Consider the following 21,905-nt stretch of genomic DNA (forward strand, 5'->3'; position numbering starts at 1 on the left):
TGTATTTTTACCAGAGTATTATCTGAATGTTTAAAACATTAAATAAAAGCACATCCTTTGCTCTTATGAGTAAACAGTTAAGAGTGAATGGAATTACTCTAACAATACTCTGCACCTGCAGATAAGTGCTGGCACAATTACATATTAATTTCACCTCCCATCACCTACATGTTGTAGGTAAATCCAAGTAGAACTTAAGGCTAAAGAACTTGAAGTTCTTTACTGTGAGGGTGCTGAGACACTGGAATAGGCTTGCCCAGAGAAGTGGCGAATGCTCCATCCCTGGCAGTGTTCAGGCCAGGCTGAACAGAGCCTTGGGCAACACTGTCTAGTGTGATGTGTCCCTGCCCATAGTAGGGGGTTGGAACGAGATGATGTTAAGGTCCCTTCCAACCCAAAGCGTTCTAGGATTCTAATACATTTTTTGTTATTAAAAGCTTCAGAACTCAAGAATCTTTGTATTAACGTGATCACTTATGGCAGGAATGTAATACGCACGGTGTGGCGCTGCCCTCTCCCCCTTCCATCAAATCCCCGTCTGCGCTCTCCCAAACCATCCGTTTTGAGCTGTGCTCCAGCACGGAACCTGACAAAGAGTAAAATATAAGTTACAGGATTAAATAAGATTTTATTGTCACATTGAACTGCTTTGTCAGAGATGTACATTTTGCAGGTTTCTGTGCGGAATAAAACTTAAGAGACGGCAGCTGCCATCTTGTCAATCCTGATTTCAACACACACACGGACACCACCTGGACCACGGGCGCCAGCACAGAGCCAGTGGTAACAGCAGAGCAAGTTCTCTGTTCAATGGATTGCAACGCTCCAACAGAAAATGCATCAAGTTAAGGCTAATGAGAATAATGTCAAAGAGTTAAACCAGCCCACGAGATGTTTAAAGGTGGAAGCACTCAAGAGAAGAGCGGCAACTCGAACACCTCAGGTTTTCCATCTGCTTGATTTAGTACAGGTAAGGAGAGGCTAATGGACAGACTTGTGCCTACATATACAATCCATACTGACATTGTAGGCTTTTGTAAATCCAATATATTGCAACTTTGAAGCAACTGCTTTGTTGTTCTGGGTGTAAACCAAAGAAGTGGCTATTCACACCCCCCCCCCCAAGCAATAAATGCTTACATGACCTCATCTTAAAATGTGTGGTTTCCCATTGACAGATCAGGGATAGAGTCCAATAATACAAACGTCTCAGTGGCACGATTTCACATGTTTTGGGCAACGTTAGCATACAAGCAGTACTTAAATAAAAGTAAGTGCATCCAAACATGAAAGTCTCTAAATATACCACGCTTCATTTATCCCAATTTTCTGATAAGAGCTGTAATTCCAATTAAAATAGTCATTTCCATGTTCCACCCAAAGGAAAAGAGGTAATAAACCCAGGGGACTCTCCAACCAACCGTCTCCTACCTGTCCCCTATGTATTACATAAAATAACTCATCTAGGAGCGTAAATCCAATACTCAGATGCACATAAAATGCGAGAAGCAGCCTCTGATGTTTGTAATTTGCAGACTCCAAAGTCCACTCCTGATGGAATTAACTACTTCTCTCAGTCATTTACTCCTGTATGTGCACTCGGTGTTGATGCTAATGTAACAAATGAGACAAGAAATGAGGCTTAGTGTGGCATAAAGTCACTGTAAACCCAGCAGAACCAGAGGAATTCTATTCATGACATTCATTTGGATGATTTACCAGTCGTCCCACCCCCCCAAAAAAACACCCTTTACAGGAAAAAAGGCAACCATCAGTTGAAGTGAGACACACATTCTGCTAGTAAAAAAAGTGGAAACAAACCCCTTCTCTGTTCAAAGAGCATGCCAATAAAAGGTCGACCACATCTCCTCCCATCAGGCTTCTCAGGATTATCAGAACTTCTCTGCTTGCAAAGGCCAATTTGGCTTACCATAGAAAGCTATTCTGAAGGCGGCTGATACATGTATTCCCTTTCCAAACTGAAAATTCAAGGCATGATAGTGCAAGAGGTAAGTTTTGATTTGAGAACATTATTTGTAGACTAACTGTGCTTAGTTACTACATCCCAATTTATCGTCTTAAAGAAAATACGGCAACAAAAGCTACAAGATCTCTATAAATCTCATCAGTTTGCCTAAATTTACCAGTACATCCATGAAGCTCATCAGTATTAGTACAACTTGATTATCCTAATGATTCCATTATAAAACTTGCAAAATGTATCACAAGGTGAATAAACCCTCTAGTGCAAGTCTTCTACATGTTGTGTGCACAGTTAAATCCTGTGTAGTTCATTTCCTCCAGGTTAAATCCCCAAAATCTCTCGGTAACAACTGTGAAAAAACAGTGTCATGTGGATTTTTAACCCCCTCCCCATCAAATCTGAGATGTTTGAGTGTTCCTGGAGTCACCATCAGGATGTGGTGAAGGTCGGGAATCTCTTGTCTGTGAGTATTCACTGTCAGAGGACTCTGCAGGTTCAAGCAAGTTTTCATAATCACTGTCTTCTGATTCATCAACATTGTCACCAACCGCTCTTTGGGAAGATGGCATGGATGCTCCATTACCAGAATATTTCAATCCTGTGTTTGTGGAAACATAACTGGAAGAACCTACTGTTTGAGGTCGAGGCATAAAAACATTGCTTTCTAGGAGACTGGGACCCACAGTACTTTCTTGATTGCTTGCATTGAAATCGGAATAGGGAGGAGGAGGATCGGAGACATCTGGATCTTCAAGCGTGCAGCCTTCCACAGCAAATCCAGTGTAGGACATTCGTGGAACAAACATAGGTTCCAAGTTATCTGTTGGCATCTGCCTGCTTAAAATTGCTTGCTGCATTCCTACAAAAGCAAAGAACATTGGTGTACTTCATGCTTACTTTACATAATCTAGGTGTAACACAGCACACCCTGCCCTTAGCTGTTCTCTCTCTTGCTGGCTGGCTGTTGTTATTAAATGCTCATCCCTGGCATTGCTTTCAAACTCCAGCACTGGATATTTTCCTCTCAGTCTCCACTATTCATCCTTCACAATTCTGATTTCTACATTGATGACTACATAAGACACTAACCACCCTCTTACATCTTGTTTCTTACTAACTGCATTGTCCTTTGAGCTTGACAAAGAGTACCTTCCCTAAATTTAGCAGGGCACCCATGACACTCATCAATATTAGCACAACTTCATTATCCCAGTGATCCCATTTCAAAACCAAAAGATGACAGAAAGCAAATTCTACCCAAGAGCAAGTGTGCTACATTGTTATGGGCACAGTCATCCTGTACAGTTCATTTCCTCCAGTTTAACTCCCCTGAAAGCACAGCTACAAGAAGTGTCCATAACCTGCTGCTCTTTCCACCTCATCCTCTCTCTGTATTTCTCTGTTCCTTCTCTCATCAAAAAGTAGCTCTGCCAGGACTCACTGTGCTTGTCCTGGTTTCAGCTGGCAGAGTTAATTCTCTTCCTAGTAGCTGCTGCAGTGCTGTGCTTGGGGTTTAGTCTGAGAACAATGCTGATAACACACCGATGGTTTAGTTGCTGTTAAGTAGTGCTAACCCTAATCAAGCATTTTTCAGTCTCTCATGCTCTGAGAGTGGGGGGGGCAGAAGAAGCTGGGAAGGAGCACAGCCAGGATCTAAGCTAGCCAAAGGGGTATTCCATACCACAGCACGTTATGCCCAGTATAGAAACTGGGGGGAGTTGGTCAGGAGGGGCTGATCACTGCCTGGGGACTAGAATGGGTCAGTGGGTGCTGAGCAACTGTATTGTGCATCACTTGTGATTTAGGTTATAAATGTTCATTTCTCCCTTTTTTTTGTTCCCTATTATCAATGATATTATTATTATTATTTCTATTATTATATTTTACTTTATTTCAATTATTAAATTGTTAAATTTCAATTATTAAACTCTTGAAACACACAGGTTTTACCTTCTTGCAATTCTCCTCCTCATCCTACCAGAGGTGGGGTTGAGCAAGTGGCTGTGTGGTACTTATTTGACACCTGGGCTTAAACCAGGTCACTGCTCCTCCCCACCTATGTCTTACTCAGTACAGAAAGCTTGTTTCACTTTCAGTCAGACCATAATCAGCTTCTGCTGCTGATGTTACATCTTGTAAATCACACTGTGTACTTTCTCTTACAATGCCCCTTGTGTGCTCATGAGCACCAGCAAAGAAGTTCCTTGTCATCTCCCCTCAAATCAGTGTATTAAAAGCTTGCCCTCCCAGTATCTGTGATGAGACTACCATGTATCATGCTTACCTTCTGATAGCATAAAAAAAGTCTATACTCCCATAACTCAGATTTCCAACTAGCTAGCTTAGCAAGACTCATCCTTTGAAGCTGTGTTTCTATAGCCCTGGCACAGCAATCCACAATCAGGGCTCTGGCACTACTGTAACACTGCTATGTTGTTCGCTGTACCTGGAAAAGCTGGACACCATCACTGATATTTGTTCCCTATGAAAGGCCACACATAATGGGTAAAACTACCACTTCCACATTTTGATTTCTATTTAAGTAATTGTACAGTTAGACAGTGGCTATAAATATTGTTTTCCACCACGGACAGGGGCTCTTTCCAAGCCATGTGATGTTAACAATTAAAGCAAGAGCAAAAGCCACAGCTTTGTGTTGCCTTTAAGGATTTCACAGCACCTCCATGTTTCATAAGGAATAGACAGTAATATAAGCACTGTGAGGCTAAAAATAAATAGCTGAAGAACTGGTTAAAGAACAACTGCAATGGACTCATCAAGATGAAGCTCCCACAGCTCTGCACCAGAACTATACTCACATTAACCACCTAAATGATGGAATTTAATCAGTACATGCTTATTAAAATTAGATGGCACCATGCTACTAATAGCTGCAAGTGTATCAGAGCAGGAATTTGAGCTTAAATGAGATGATTTAGACAATCATTTCAGGAAGACAAGCACAGGAATAATGAACTGCATGACCTGCAAGATGAGGAACTATGACATCCTTCTGCAGCTTTAGTGGTGATTTATGTATGCTATGAATCTCAACATGCATTAAGCGTGCTCAGTTGTTGAGAAACAGTATTATTTCAGTATGTACTGCAATGGTTAGGACTACAATTGGGATACTGCATCCCATTTTGAACAACACAATTTAGTAGGGAAAAGATGGAGGAACTCTATAAAAGAAAAGGACTCGTTAGAAGTCCAGATATCACAGAATCAGACCGCAGTTTGGGTTGGAAGGGACCCTCAAAGGGCATCTAGTCCAAGCCCTCTGCAATAAGCAGAGACATCTTCATCTAGATCATGACCTAAGAGGAAAGACTGCAATAAGAGGGATATTATGAGAAGCCTGAGGAGGCAGTTTCAGTCTTCAAATGTATGTAAGAGGCCGCTGTGGAAAGGCAAGCAGAAAGCTGCTTGAATTAGAGGAGTATACATTAGACATAAGCAGAAACTTCCTTGTAGGAGGGTTTCTTCAGCACTAGGAGATACTGATGTTTTAGACTGGTTTCTGACTGGTTATTAACCTCCAAACATCTGTCAGAATTGACACCTGTATGTGTAAAGGTGCCTTGCAGATAGGGGATAGACTTACTGCAACACCATAGTTATGGAAAAGGCAAAAAACAAGGCTGAAGAGTTCCTTTAGTCAAGTCATTCCCTTCAGGAATAAAAATTCCCTCAAGTGGCTATGTAACAGCCTCCATTTCTGGTCCACAATACAGGAACTGGGAGATTTCCTGGCACCTGGGCAGTGCATGGCACGTACTATCCCCTCAAACATGCTTATTACACACACAAAGTCATTTCAGTGATGTGGCAAGTAAAGTCTAAGCTGCCTTTCGTGCAGGAGTGTTAAAGTCATAACCTGGTAACCAAAAACTCAGAATAACAAGCTTTCCCACACCACCACCGCAGGAATTTGAATCCCTTTCCCTCCAGCTCAGGGAATGATTAAGTGGAACATTTAACTCCCTAAACCCAAGGAACCTGAGAAAAGGGAGAGAACAGAAGGCCAGCTTCAGTATTTAGCTACTCACAGCTAAAAATACTGCCAGGATCCAAGCTGCCTGTTTTCTTGGTTCAGCCCTCTCACATGATTTTCTGCTCTGGCATAAATTTTCAGTGCAGCATTTGTATCTTTGCTGGTAGCACCTAGAGGCTAGCACCGACTGCTCTTCCTCTTCCTCCCCCATCTTTTGCCATATGGGCTGGGATCAGCTCCAGTCACACTAAATACCCAGCTCTATTCCTCACTCGCACATGTAGTAGCAGTTCCCTGGCTGTTTTATCTACAGCCAAGCAGGAAACAGCAGTGACTCATGCCACTGCCACCTTTCACATGGGCTGTGGTTGATGCTGCCTCTTCACCTTATCTCTGTGGTTCAGAGAAGTAAGAACCTGGGCTGACAGGTCAAACTCTGCTCTGAAATGCTCGTGATCACAGGAGAAAACAGCCAGTTATAGCAGCAGGGGGGCCTACTGTACAGTTTAGGGTGTTAACCCATCTTTCAGTCTGAGATATATCTTTAGGTAACAAGATAAACAGATAAAAACCATCTTGTAGCTAAAATGTCAACGGTTATTTGCTTATCATTTCAACACAAGGAAGAAAGAGGCAGTGTTTGTTAAAGTTATGTGCTTTTTTGCCTATCCTTTGCTTCTACTCTCCACCTTCAGCCTTCCCTTACACTCACAAATTAAAGTAGATCAGCAATGCTTCCATGGCAAGGGCCAGGCTCTTCACAAAAACCTATCTACTGCTAAGCAAAAGTCCCTTGAAGCCACATTCCATTTCTAGGAAGGACAAAGCAACCAGCCAAGTATGTTCACTCAACAGGTCCCACTGATACAGAAAATCACGGAGCAGCAAAAGAGGGTGAATATACATCTAGTACTGCCTCTCCCTACCAGTCCTGAATGCATATTTTGAAAACATGTATTGTTAATCCAAAATGCAGAATCAACCCTAATAAAACCATGGATTTTTAATGGGACTTACTTGCACCATGGAAACTTAAACCCAATCAACTTGATACTAATATAGGTCTTCAAAGCACAGCAGGAGTATAGTTTCTGCATTCAGACCTTCAATAGAATTACTGTACAGATTGTACTGCCTTGAATAAATTACTGCATACATACTATCTTGAATAAAAAATTACTCAATTCAGCTTCCCTCAACACACTGGCTATAGAGAGTGGCTATAAACCTGCAAGAAGGACATTATTTCTATAGTTTCATGGACTTAAAAGTACTATAGACTGAAATTCCTACCCATGATGATATGGTACTTCAAATAGGCAGGTGAAGTCCAACACTATTCTACATTTAAATAGTTTCTTCCACTTTCTAGCAGATACTCCTGAAGACACAAATGACTTCAAAATAGACTTTTGGAAAGATTTAGCTTAACATTGAGAAGTGGTCATGCTCATCACTAAGTCAGCAAATAATGCAAAAATGCTAAGTTAGGATTCAGTGACTATAAAGTGGGAGAAAAGGATAAAAATGCAGATGCTCTAAATCAGTGCTGAAAGACCCAATACAACCACTAACAGCTACAAGGTCAAAACGCAGCTAGACAGCACTTGAGATGACCTATACCAATGTTCATCACTCATGCACTCATTGTCCTTCATGCAGTTTGTCTGGTGTCCAGTAACAAAACTGATCTCTAACTTCATTAATGCTGGGCTCATATCTGGGGATAGGAAAAGGGAATAAAGATTTCAAAAAGCCACTGATAGCTGCTGGCCTGTGAACACAATACCCTGTTCTCTATGAAATACTGCAAATGGAATCTCTCCAGTGTTTAGCTTTGCTTTTTCCATTCATGGCTTTGCTCCACTTTTCCTTTCCTACAACTGATGTTTTCCTCTGTTAGTTCCAGGACTGACTTATTTGTTCTTTCTCTATAGCTCTCTCCTATGTTTAAAGTTTATTCACACTGGATGACTCCTACAGACACACCTGAAGTACACGTCCTTTCACACTTCAGTTATCACTCAGTGTAAATCCATCCTATACCCATCCCAATGTGATTTACTTTTCCTTTTGCTATGAGCTATCAAGAATACAACTCAAAATAATTCCACAAGATATTCTGTCCTTACAACATCTACTTCCGAAACAAAAGAAGTAAAAGGCAACTTACTTATTTCTTGTTCCTTTTCACTTTTCTTCTGTGCGATTTGCCTTTTTAACTTGTCTACTTCAGCTTGAAAAGATTCAACCACACGTTCACTTTTCTCTACATCTATACATACTGCCTAGGAGAAAACATAAAGATATGCAAAGATATTGCAAAAATACAGGAAAGACTTTCATGACCACATTAATAAAGCTATTACCAGACAAGAAACCATTCAAAGCACAAAACTAAGAGCAGGAGATAACTATATCACAGCATAATACTCAACCTGAAGATGGGATTCTTCACTGGCTGTTGCCAATTCCCAACTGCTGCACAATAGGAAAAGCATTTCCAAATAATTCATCATTACAGGAAGATTTATAGCAAGATCCAAACTTAGTTCTTCCTGCTTAGTGCAAGAGACTTTTTAATACACTGTAGTTAGCACAATAACGATACTATAGTAGCATGATCAAAATGTACTAGACCAAATTTGGACTGAGGTATGAAAAAGTGATTGAGGTATGAAAAAGTTGACTCAAGACAAGTGTTCCAAGCTCATCTCTTGGCTGATATCTCAGGTAAATAAACAAGACCATGGATTTTCAACAAGATTTCCCTAAACTGGTTGGAAATTGATGTAAAATGCTCATAGAAGGAACTAAGTTTAAAACCAGCTCTGGATAATAGTGATTGCTAATCTAAACATGTTACAGTGAAGATTTAGTCTTCTGTGGAGATAATAGTTTACTTACTGCCTCAGAAATTCAGTACTGGTCATTATACATATGAACAGTTTTGAAGAGTACACAACTCTAAAAGCACTGATTTGTCTTAAACCAGTACATCTCTACCCATTTACCAGCTCTTCTCCAAAAGGTTACTAGTAGTGATCTTACCTACAAAGCTGAAACACATTAACCATGCTTTCTGCTCAACATCTAATTTTTATAGAAGATTATATAAACCCTCCCAAGTAATTTTTGATGAATATCACATTCCTTATACTAGAAATAAGCAAACTTATTTGCAGTCTTGTCGCATTCTCTGTGAAACAGTCACCTTAAAGATAAGAGTTCCTGGAGTTAGCTAACACCTAAGTTACTTTTAAGCCCTGCAAACAATGCAGAGCAGCACAATTTACACGGTGAAACACAACAAGGTCATAGTTTCAACAGGTAGAAGACAACTCCCTGATTGATGTTGCATTTTCCAGACACTAATGCAAACAGCAGCAAGAGCATGAAAGGATGTACGTGCTCTTGGCAAAAACAACCTTACAGAATGCCATTAGCTAATGGGACAGACCTCTGACAATAAATGTGCATGCCTCCTGAAGCTGGCACAAGAACTGTCTCCCTTCCTATTGCGAGCTGCTCACCTTACAAGGCAGGGTAGAAAGTAGCAACCTCCATCAATAAATAGTAGTTCTCCAGTGCAAGGTCAGGGGATGGTTGGAGGAATTACTATCTTGCTGTCTCCTACATGTGCCAACCAGCAAAGCTGGAGCAGAGACACAAATCCCTCCAGGGCAGATGCAAGGGGAAAGCCTGGAAATAAGCTGTGACTACAGCACAATTAGCAGATGTGTGTGCTCCTGAGGGAGCAGAGCTACGCTGCTCTTCACACAGGACAAGCTGTGAAGTGACAAGCTCACATTTAGTAGATTTGACACTCCAGGCACTTTCAGATGCTTTGCCACATTTGGAGCAGGATTCACTCATGTTCTACACAAAACATTCACAAGTTTTAACTAACAGATGGAGCTCTTTGCTGCATGCTACATACTAAGAGCCAGGAGTCATTTTTAAACTGAGACAGGCAAGCCTTTAAACCTGTGCAAATCCCCACAGCCTTCAGCAAGGCTTTTCTTCAACACATACTCTTAAAAATAGCTGATGTCTCCCAGAAATCCCTGAGCATTAAATCATTCTCACTTGCAAAAGAGAAAGAATTGGTGCTATTTAGATTAACCACTTTTACAGCAGCCTTTGCAAATGCACACATTAAATAGAACCTGACACATTTCATCATTAGTCAGACATTTTCCTACAGTTCACGATGAAGTATGGGCTCTAACCACTCCTGGTTTAGCCAAACAAAAGACACCACATCCAGAGTGAGCAATATTAACTGCAGGAAGTTACCTGTACTTTTTCCTGAAGTGCATTATAAACCTGATAGATAGCCCTGATGTCCTTCATCACTCCATCTTTGTCAAAAAAGTCAGTACTAAAAAAGAAGCAGAAATCATTAGTCAGAAAAGCCAACACAAGGTTCCAGCTCATGCTGCCTGTGAATTGCCTGTGAATATATATAGCTACATATAAAAAATGTATTTTATGTTACATTGCTAAAAAAAAGACCATACCCTCAAGAACCAAAATTGGACAGCAGCATATTCAACACCAAAAATTCCTTCTGGATCAAGAAAGTTCCATTTGATGAGACTGAACTTGTGCAGAAATCTTTAAGCTTGTATAATGTCACTGTTAACAGTCAGAAGAGCTACTTCAATGCTGCATTTACAGCATTTAGTTAGAACTACTTAAGAAAAAGAAGACTTCAACACTCCCAAGTCAGAGTTCAAGTTTTAAACTGAGATTGCACACACAATTCTTTGGAGGGGGTGTGGGTGGAAATAAACCAAGGAACTCCCAACCACAAAGCCCACAGCATCAACTGGCCATAGGAACTCCACTTTTTAGATCAGTGCACTGAATCCTCTTTGTTCTAAAAGATTCAATTCTAAGCAGGAAAAAAGCACACTAGAGCTGACCATTTTCCTCCAGTACTATTTTTGTCCTGCTTGAAATGGGTATTTGTAGTGGATGGCACAGAAGGTAGAGCTTGATGCCTGTACTTCATTTGCAAAGGAAAAGTCCTTACCCGTGTTCCTTAATAACTTTGGCATAACTCTGAGAAGTATTTGGCACTGAAGAAACTTTGTATTCCTGTTGACTAGTGTTGCCTAGATTTGGAATAGTAAGTGACACTCTTTGATTATACCTGCAGAGAAAGTGCAGAAAGACTTCTTAATTCATATTCAAAAGATTATTTACAATAACCTTGGTATCATTATCCCACCTCTCTGATGATCACAAGTCATCTACGTTTAAAGCTTCTGTGTTAGGTTTATTAGAAAAGCTGCTAAATATTACGTGTCATGTTCAAAATAAACACATGATCAGCTCCCTTGAGATGAACCTACCTCTGTGCCTTTTAAAACCTTTTAATTGTGCATTCAAACTACCACAGATACAAGAGTGAAGCTACAGTCAGGTCTATTATAATAAACATAGTACTGACACCTGATTTCTCTTAAGAATATTTTGTTACTGTTGTTGTCTGAAGATTTAAAGACTGAAAAGAATTTTTGCTCATCCCAAAACTTTAATTTATTACTTGCACAGGAAAAATAACCCAACTGTCTTAGAATCCCAGAATGGCTTGGGTTGGAAAGGACCTTAAGCTCATCCAGTTGCAACCCCCTACCATGGGCAGGGATGCCTCACACTAGACCATGCAGCCGAAGGCTCTGTCCAGCCTGGCCTTGAACACTGCCAGGGATCCCTAACAATTGGACACCAAAACATCACTTGGCAAACACAAAGCCTTCTTTATGTGGAAAGAGACTGTACAAACTCCAAAATAGTTCAGAGTATAAAGAATAGCAAGAAAAAGCAGAGCAAAATATGAGGATTGGTTCATACACAGATTACTTACCTTCTGTTTGGTCTAAAAAGCACATATTCTAAAGCATGTGTTGAGTTATTTGCAGTGGAAATGAAGCTGAAGAGGAGGAAGACAAGATCAGGCACTCCAAGAATATGGGTCAGCTGTTTATGGATGATGTGTTCTCTATATGACATTTGCTGCTGAGTGTTTCTCCTAAATCTGTACCACCCAATAACGTTCTGTAATGAAGTACACCAGAAATAAAACAAAGGATTAACTGAGAGACAGAGATTTACCTTCTGATGATGAAGTTGCTGAAACTCTGGTATCATGTGAATTAGCCAATAGCTTTATTACAACAAAATCAGCCTGAATTACTACAGGTTTGCACCTATTAACCTGAAACAAGTGACATCTTATTACAACATGCCTACTTACAGCTCCACCTTACTGTGCTACAAACACCCAAGTGCTATTCAAGATCCCACAGCCAATATCCTTCAACTGTCTCATTTTAGCAACAAAACCTTGGAGCATCTTCACCTTATTAGACTCAAGCTGTTTTCACACACAGCAGATGTGGTTTTCTGTAGCACTACATATTTCAACTGCCTATTCACTTGTATTGATTTGTAAGGCATTTCCAGTGCTTCACAAACATGTTTGCAAACTCATGGCTGCTGATGAAACACATGGGACTAATCTGCTGTGTGCAATAAAATTATCTCATTGTGTGTTGAATTGTGAAAGATTCTTACGCAGATCAGATAAGATCCATTCTAATTCCATGATTATATTGTATACAACACGTATTGAGCTCCTTTCCTTCATGCAAATTAACATTTAATTGAAGAGATTAATGAAAGCAGATTCCTCATGAGCAATCTGGGTTAGGAAGAGTCCCAGGAATAGGTACTATCATGTAGTGATGTATTAAGACTGCATATATATATATTCAGTGGAATAGAGCAGATTCTAGATCTTCTACATCTTGCCAGAGCCTCCCTGCAAGGTAGGTTCTACCACAGTAAAATTCAACTGAAAACTAGTGGGAGACAGTTTCTACTTGTCTTTTGCCTTGTCTCCTGAAATGGGAATTTAATATGGTGCTCTAGAATACAGTTATGGGGTTACAGAATTCGGGATCTGAGACTGGCAACTCACTCCATCATCAGCACATAGACATACATGTCTGTATGTACAAACAGACTCACAAACCACCTATGTACTCGGCATAAATATGTTATTATACATAGAGGAGTTCATTCTGAGAGCACTTGCTGGAAGAAACAGACAAGAAAGCAGCATTACAATCATCCCTGTTGCAGAAGTTGCACAGATTGAGGACTTGCTTCCCTAAAGATCCCTCCTCCTTGTCTGCAAGCAAAAGTGAACAGAAAGTATACTGCAAATGCAATTAGCAATTGAGCAATGCTTTGCATAACGATTTACACAGTAGGCATTCTCACTCAGAGGAGTGACAGTTACACTTGAGTCGCCTGTAGGGGACAGAAATCCCAAGAGTTGGCCATGCCTTGATAGTTTGCTACTACTGTAACACAACCAGCAGTGCTACGAGCAGATGGAACGATGTTGGTTTGCTGCTGCTTAGTAAAAATGAATTGAACAAGAACAAAGGTCTTGTTTTAATCCCCCTTACCTTGTACTAGCTGTGGCACTAACCAGACCTCATCAGCCAAACTCATGTACTAGATGCTTTCATGCTGGGTCTAACAAGGTCCACAAGTTGCCATAAATTGAACCATGCAAGTTGTCATCCATCTTTTTACTGGTGGATTCACTTCACTGCCTGAGAAATCACATCTTCAGCTCTGCTCTTTGATGTATTAGTTCAGAAGAACTTCTGAATCAGTTATTCAGTAAGCAGAAAGACAGTGCATTACAAGTGTGGAAGAAAACCTTGAAAAAAGGTTTGATTCTTCTCCATATAGCTCCTAAAATTGAATCTTCTTAATACTAGTTGTGCTACTAACAACATACACATGATGTAAAGCTATGACAGCACCCAGCATAACTGATAGAACAGTTTGGCCAGTTTAAACCTGACAGTGCAAGAACAGCAATTATCATTGCAACTCTTTAAAACAAATTATTTAGAGCAGGTTTTCAAGTCAGCTACATCTTGCTTGGTTTCAGCAGTGGAGGACACAATCACTATGCTCCATGTGTAGCTCAGAAATGAGTGGGTTATTACCAGCCCTTCACTTTTGGAAATACAAGCTTAAATCCTTTGCATTTCTTCAGGGAATTGAGACATTACCCCCACCTAAGTACCACAAATCCAACTGCCGTGCAGAATAAACCTTGGATCAAACTAAACCATTAAATTTGTGAATGAAGGTACTGCTTCTAGTTAGCTACCTTGGTTTTCCAAACCCATCTTCTAGTTATAGGCTCTACTGACCAGAAGGAGGAAAAGATAGAACTTACTTTTCTTCGGTCTTTAAGAATCCTGTCCAAACTCTCCTCATTAACCTTGCCTGCATAGTCATAAAAGCTTGAACCAAAAAGGAAGAGAGAAAGGTAGGTACATAGTTTACACATACACATTATACATAATTTATACTGTTCTTCAAAGAGATGACATTCTGTACATTGCAAAGCAGCTTCTATAGGTTCACCTTTATCAACATAGGTCAGTATTCACACCACCTACTTGGGACATCTGACTGGTGCCACATAGAGCACAGTTAGAAGCCTTGGTTTGAACAGAGACAGCTGCTTGCAGAGAAAGGTGCAGAGCATTGCAATTAGATGCGTAAGAGTAGCTGGAGCAAAAACTCTAACCGCTTTTAAACCACTAATAATGAAATACAAGAGGCCTGTAATTATTAGGTTTAAAACGTTTTCATTGCACACATTTGTTAGGTGCCCAGTATTTCCCTGGCAGTCCCTACAACAAGGAGCATGTACGTCATGGACTGTGTCATTTCATTTTGACCAGCGTCCTGCTTTGAGAAGGAGGTCTCCCTGCCAAAGAAGAAAGGAAAGCAGAGCCATTTTCATGCAGTTACAGATCTATTTCTTGAGCTCCACTCCTGCAATTACACTCATATGACTGGACCCTTGTAGCCAAAGCAGCTACCCCGAGGTCAGCAAGAACCCAACGTATCACCATCTATCCATATGGCTCTGCTTATGAACCCCAGACCCAACCCCTAAGGTGTTACTCTGAGGCCACGAGAGATTTCAGAATTTATAAATCTATCTACACAGGTTTATAAATTCAAGTAGATCACACTTCCTGAGCAAAGGGAAAACACCTGAAAATCAGTTCCTCCCTCACTTACCTACCAAGTCCTCAGTCTCTTTCAAGAGCTGATATCACTAACAGCTAAAGCAGTGCAGGAAAACACTCTGGTTTAGAGGTCTATGATCTCAACTCTTGAGTGTGGGGGATAAAAGAAACACAACAGAAAATCCTAAGCTCAGTATTTGGCTGGTAAACAAGGGTGGAAATAAGATTTGTTCCAAGTTCTTGTGAATCTTAAGGCTGCAATTAATTACTAATTTGAGATACTACATAACATTTGCATAACCTTTTCAATTCATGTTCACAGTATTTATGCATTGCAGTAAGCAGTGCATACCCAATTCTTCCCCTTCTTGTGGGATGAGCAACTAGTACATAACAAAACACCTTCATTTCAGAACTGCACAGAGAAATCAGTCCTTTTAAAATCCTTCCTTCTTATTCAGCTCTCACGTGCTGGTAAAAGCACTGGAACCAAGCCTGTTATTCTCAACATCAGCAGTGCCAGTTTACAGGAACAGAGTGGATGAGCATTAGGCCTCCTCAGACTGGCTACACTGAAGTCAAAAGGATGAAGCAGAAAGCCCCAAAATCAGCATCTGCTACAACTAACAGAAACCAACAGCCTGTTCCGGTGTTATAAAAGCTCTATGAGCTGTGAGAGTTTCCCCTATGCTCTGAAGTAAATGAATTCATCAGTTTTCTGGTGCAGAAAGCATGCAGTGAAATACAGACTCCTTCCTCCCTCAGCTCAGTTGCTAACAACCAATTTCTTGACTGGGAAGAAGCAGTAAATGTGATGGGGTTTGATATGAGCTGCACAAAGGATCCCTGGGAACCACAAAGAGCCTAGGAGAGCCTGGGATGTTATCTTGATGTGGAGAGTCTAGCATTTAAATCACTGGGTTGAGAGTATCCTCTCTGTAATTATCAGACAGCAAATGATAGACTGCAGCTTTTCTTTCTAATGCAACCAATGTCAAGCCTAATATCTAAGGTACTGACTCTTAGCTAGTCAGAAATCTCTAAAGAAAGGCAAGAGGAGAGTAATTGGATGCTCCTTTCACAAAGATTAATTGGGAATCCCTTCTAAAAGGAATTTCTAGACAGCAGTTTAGAAGCCATCACTGTATAACAGTGTACAGGAGATCAGAAGGCAGAAGTAATGAGTAAGCTGAAGGTTCCAGAGTATTAGTTGGTGCAAGTGAATACAACTAACTAGAAAGCAGTCTGTTAACCCAGCAAGTTACTAAGGTGTGTGCCAGGCCCAAGCACAGCTAAGCTAAGACTACAATGATTCAAACTGGTTTTGACATTCACCCTAATTATCAGAGTGGGATGATTTGATCTGATTGCTACACTAACTACATGAGGTTGAAATGCAGAGGGATAGAGCAAAAAGCCCACAGAGGCCACCTTGGCACCCTCTCTAACCTAAGTGCCACTAGAACTATAAACTCACACTTTTATTGCCAGGGTTGGTGCTATTTACATGTATTTCTGTAATACCGCCAGATGAGTAAGCAATGCAATGATAGATACATTTCAAATGCTGATATATTTCAGTCTTTATATTCTGCAGGCACCCCAGAAAGACAACAGAAAATGCTTACCTAAAGAGTTTTGAACAAGGCTCATGGTTGTGGATTTCTGCAACAAACAAACAAAAAAGAGACATATGTCCAAGTGCTGAAGGTAAAGAGGAATTCCAGGGGCAAATCTTGCATGAACCTTCCACATCACAGCTACTGAGCAAATAAACATTTGTGTCACACCACACACTGCCCTTAATGTCTCAACAAGACCTGATGACACAGCACCAGACCTGGAAAACAAACTTCTCTTTCTAAGCTACTTTAACAGTGAGCAAGACAGACACTTGTTCAGATACACCCAGATCTATCTGAGCCTCAAATACACACTTTGGGTATTATTTTATACTTGTGAACTCCTCACAAAGACATTTATGATTTTTTTTTTTTCTTTCTCATACACCTTTCCACAACAGTTTTCTTCCTTTTATATACACTGTTTATGACAACAGAAATGAATAAAAGGGATGGGGGGAAGGGAGCCACTGAAACATTATACACTGGAGTATTTATGAGGCAAAGCAAATAGAATCTATGATGAGAAAAGGGGCTAAACATCACTACAAAAGAGCTCCAATTTCTGATGCTGTTATATGAAGATTTAAGAAGTCATTAAAAGGCAGAATATTTTACATTGAAGAGGTTGTAATAAATGCAAATATAATAAAATTAATAACATGTAATAATGTAATAAAATGTAATAATTCAGAGAATCCCAGACTGGTTTGGGCTGGAAGGGACCTTAAAGCTCATCCAGTTCCAACAGGAGCAAAGAGCCAATCCACATCATCTCTTTAACACCAAGCATGACTTACAGATATTTTGTGGCATTTAATACTTCTTTTAAGCTCTCTTCTACTCTTTTTACAAAATACAGTTTGTCATTTATTAGTTTATCATTTATTCTCATTAGTATACCTCAATCACATAACTTTTGTCTGAAATTGTATTTGCTCAGCCTGAATAGTACTTCTGTAGCAATATTACTTCAAGCTCTGATATTAGAACTCCACTGGAGTGTTTGGCAACAACTTTGTGTTCAGACTCTTCCTTCCTGGAGGGTGAGTCAACCACAAGCTGCTCTGAAAGGCAAAGCCTGCTCATCACTGCAGCCTCAGCACAGGCAGAATCACAGCTTCCAGGAACAACAGGATATACACGTGAGCATCTCAGCATATTTAGCCACTGTCAAAACAAGGCCCTGAACACCCATGGCAGGCGTACTGCTGATAAACTACATTCCAACTGGCAAGAGCTCCTCATGATGCTGCTGCTGGAACTACTGACTGACTTTATTTAGTTGTTAGGAAGGAATTCTTCCCTGTGAGGGTGCTGAGGCGCTGGCACAGGGTGCCCAGAGAAGCTGTGGCTGCCCCATCCCTGGCAGTGTTCAAGGCCAGGTTGGACACAGGGGCTTGGAGCAAGCTGCTCTAGTGGAAGGTGTCCCTGCCCATGGCAGGGGGGTGGAACTGGCTGAGCTTTAAGCTCCTTTCCAACACAAAACAGGTTGGGATTCTATGAAATGTTTCTAAGTGTAATCAACCATTACTTCCACACTGGCATCCAAGAACCTGTGGAAACAATCTGCTAAACAAAATCAGCAAGTGTAATACTCCAGCTTAGACCAACTCCTTCCAGCAAATACATTGATTACAACAACTGAGAGTACATACTTGAATCTTGGGCTATTATGTTGCTACACGGACCTTGTGCTTTGAAAAACAGGAAGCATGAAGCCTACTGCTCAGATTGCATGAAGCAGCTATCATTCAACATTAAAGTTTTGCATACTGATTTACTTTTATATACATATATAAAATACATACATATTTTTATATACATCTGCTATATATATATATACACATATGTACTCAAACAGCACCACTGAGCCTTGAGACAACAGACACATAAGGATATTAAAACTCATCTGTGTCAATGCCACAAAACTGTCAATCCCAGTTCACGAGTGGAACTGGGAATTCAGGAGTTAATGTCAATGGATAAATACTGAAGTAAAAATTTGGTAAACAAAAAACACAAGCAGCAAATCTGCTGGGTCAGACATTCCATTCCAGATATTAACTGTAACCAAGGATGTGACAAAAGTTATCTAAAAAGGGAGTAACTTTTAACACCACAAACACTTGGTTTATGAAACCATACTGAGGCTGCCAGTGGTAAGAGTGCTGTATCACACTGCCAACAACTCAGAGCAGTTATCACTATGTCTGGTTTTGTCTGAGCAGAGCAGTCAGCTGCCTGCCCTTATACAAGGCTTTGATAGTGATTATATGCCCACAAAACAAATCCCAGGCCTCCGGGTTTTGTGATTTAGCTCAATTGTAACAAGTTGACACTTCACGCTGTCACTGTAGCACCCATGTTTCCTTAGGTATAACTGGAACAGAAAACTACTGCACCTATTGGATTCTTGGATCCACAACCATCACTAAAGGTGGCAAGCATCTGGAGATGCAACAGTGTAGTACACACTGTCCATTAGTTCTGCATCAGAATAACATTGCAGAGTCCATTACGAGCCATTTGTGTATTAGCTCAGCTTTATGCAGACCCTGCTATGTTAGCTGGAATCAGATCCACACAGCCATGTACACACTCAGGTCTTTAAAGAAAGTATTTTAACATTGTGCTGTATATATGTAAACAAAAGGGGCATCTTCATTCAAGGGTTTCCTATTTTCTATAAACCACAGAGCTAAAAACATGCAACAGCTTTTCACTGATGTGTAAAAATATCTACTTCAATGAACAACACAACAGCAAGACCTTAGATCATCTTTTGCTTTTCACAACACCAACTGCATCAGCAATCAGCTGCACAGTCCCTGTATTTAGCAATAAACTACCTGACAATATTCCCTGGTGAATCTTGCCGTGACAGTGCAGGATGTCACCAACCACCAGACATCCATCCAAACCCTCCACTGGAAATCTGCCCTTTCAATGGCAGGAAATCAAGTAATGCATTTTTATATTGAGCACATAATTGTATTTAGGGAACTGACTCTAAGAGGCAATTCCCTGAAGAGCCAAAAGGCAAATGAATAATTTCTCCATCACAAAACACAGATAAATGTCTTCAGTGATCTTTTCTCCATAAAAGGAGATGCATAAAACCCTGTACGCAGCAAAGGACCATTTCCTTCCCTCACGTCTCAACCACAAACATACACATACTGTAGCAAACGTGATTCTGAAAGCCTGAAGCATCTTGGGCTGGTCTCACAAGTAAAATAATTCTCACTGAATTGTGCTGAATATTGAAAAACTGAACTTCTTTAGAGTCTCTCAAAGTTCTGTTACTTACCAATCACTTGCAGGAACTCAGTGTTGCTGATCTGCGAATCGCTAATGCTAAAGGTTTCTTCTTGCCTCACCTCTCCCAGCAGAAATCCTTCCTACAGTTTTAAAGGGAGAAAAAAAAAGACTAAAGATAGAAAAAATACCCACTATCTACATTTGCTTGCTGTAACTTTCTTAGCATTCAATGGAAGAATTCAAACAAAGACTGAGTTTGAAATACATTTCTGAGCTGCAGTAGGTATAACCTGTCCTCAGATTTACAGACCGAGCTGCTTATTTACCAACATCCTTTCACAACAGCTTGTCCAAAACTAATGTTCCACTGAAAGCTTCCATACATAACACAACTCACAAAAGGCAAACACAGGTTATGTAAAGGAGAGCTCTGCCTCCAGTCCCAGCTACACAGGCATACACTGGATGAGGAAGGCACCTGAGCATCCTGCTGTAGTTGAAGATGTCCCTGCTCATTGCAGGGGGGTTAGATGAGTTAGATGGACCAGATGAGCTTTGAAGGTCCTTTCCAACCTAAACCATTCTGTGATGCACAGCACCACTGCTGCTCTGGACCTTCAAAGCTAACGGGAAGTGGTGTTTAGATTACTTCTATTTACATCTAGAGATTGAGCTGGACATTGAATAACAGCAGGGATCATAAAACTCACAAGGTAACTCAAAGCCATCTTTTATCTTCCATCCCCACCCAAAATGAGGAAAGAGCGTAAGTGGGAATCGGGTCCTTTTGGCATAAGCATCGAAAGAGAGGTGCATCGTTTCCTGGTGTAGCGATAAGGGAACAAGCTCAGACCGGAGATCTGTCACTTCCACAAGATTTAGCTTCCGCACTGTAACCGGGGTGTGTTGCCTGCGCTGCAGAACCAGCGTTCTCACCACACGCACTCACGCCGCTTTTCCACACACGTTTTCCTGCCTGGACCCGATTCCCTGCGCGTGAAACGAGAGCCCCGCACCCGCGGAGAGCCCCGCGTCCAGCCCAGAGCTGCCACAGCTGCGCAGGGCAGGCCCCGGCGGGTCTGCGAGTCACACCCCCAACACCCCACCTCCGAACAGGGGGCAGGCGACCCCCGCAGCACCTCCGCGGCGATGGGCACCGCTGTGCCACCGACAACACCACAGCGGGGCCGCTACCGCCAACCGGTACCCGCGGCTGCGGCCCAACCGGCGGCGGCCCGGCCCGGCAGCGCTGGGAGGATGAAGACGAACGCCGTAGCCCCAGAGACGCCCGCCCCGCCGCGCCTGGAAGCGGCAGCCCCCGGAACCTACGTGGTCGGCGCTGCTGTTGGCGCTGTAGTAGCAGACGGAACTGAACGTGTAGCCCGAGATGGAAGCCGCCATGATGGACACCGCCGCCGCCACCGCCGTGCCCACAAGCCACCGCGCGCGCTCGAGGGGCGTCACTTCCTGCAGCGGCGCGGGGCATCATGGGAAATGTAGTTCCACCTGCAGCCTGAACTGGCTCGGGGCTGGCAGCGTCCACACAGTGCTGGGGGGCTGCCGGCGACCGGGAATGTGGTGAGGAGCGAGTGAACACCCGCACGTGGTGAGTCCTGTGCAGAGCCTGTTAAAATGAGATCACAGAACCCCAGCCTGGTTCGTGTCGGAAGGGACCTTAAAGCTCATCCAGCTCCAACCCCTGCCACGGGCAGGGACCCCTTCCACTAGAGCAGCTTGCTCCAAGCCCCTGTGTCCAACCTGGCCTTGAACTCTGCCAGGGATGGGGCAGCCACAGCTTCTCTGGGCACCCTGTGCCAGCGCCTCAGCTCCCTCACAGGGAAGAGCTTCTGCCTAAGAGCTCAGCTCAGTCTCCCCTCGGGCAGGTTAAAGCCATTCCCCTTGGCCTGTCCCTACAGGCCCTTGTCCCAAGCCCCTCTCCAGGTTTCCTG

At 41.8% G+C, this 21,905-nt stretch overlaps 1 protein-coding gene across 1 annotated transcript; it reads right to left on the reverse strand.

Moving 5' to 3' along the window:
- Positions 1-608: 608 nt before the first annotated feature.
- Positions 609-21,406, reverse strand: ABRAXAS2 (abraxas 2, BRISC complex subunit). Its single transcript, XM_062635197.1, has 9 exons — positions 21,286-21,406; positions 20,006-20,096; positions 16,699-16,735; positions 14,263-14,329; positions 11,860-12,050; positions 11,023-11,142; positions 10,281-10,365; positions 8,155-8,269; positions 609-2,843 (listed from the first exon to the last, which is right to left on the reverse strand). Exons 1-9 carry the CDS (start codon positions 21,355-21,357, stop codon positions 2,377-2,379), a joined length of 1,245 nt encoding a protein of 414 aa, XP_062491181.1. The 5' UTR covers positions 21,358-21,406; the 3' UTR covers positions 609-2,376.
- Between the last annotated feature and the right edge of the window lie 499 nt (positions 21,407-21,905).

The sequence above is a fragment of the Pezoporus occidentalis genome, unplaced genomic scaffold (genome assembly GCF_034315485.1).
Source record: "Pezoporus occidentalis ecotype Australia unplaced genomic scaffold, CSIRO_AGI_Poc_V1 ctg45, whole genome shotgun sequence".
NCBI classification, from domain to species: Eukaryota; Metazoa; Chordata; class Aves; order Psittaciformes; family Psittacidae; genus Pezoporus; species Pezoporus occidentalis.

Excerpts from the sequence above, each read along its gene's own strand:
- ABRAXAS2 (XM_062635197.1), bottom strand. The coding sequence starts at position 21,357 with ATGGCGGCTTCCATCTCGGGCTACACGTTCAGTTCCGTCTGCTACTAC. Across the intron at positions 20,097-21,285 it reads CCAACAGCAGCGCCGACCAC|GAAGGATTTCTGCTGGGAGA; the intron begins GTAGGTTCCGGG and ends TTAAAACTGTAG. Across the intron at positions 14,330-16,698 it reads CCTTGTTCAAAACTCTTTAG|CTTTTATGACTATGCAGGCA; the intron begins GTAAGCATTTTC and ends TTTTGGTTCAAG.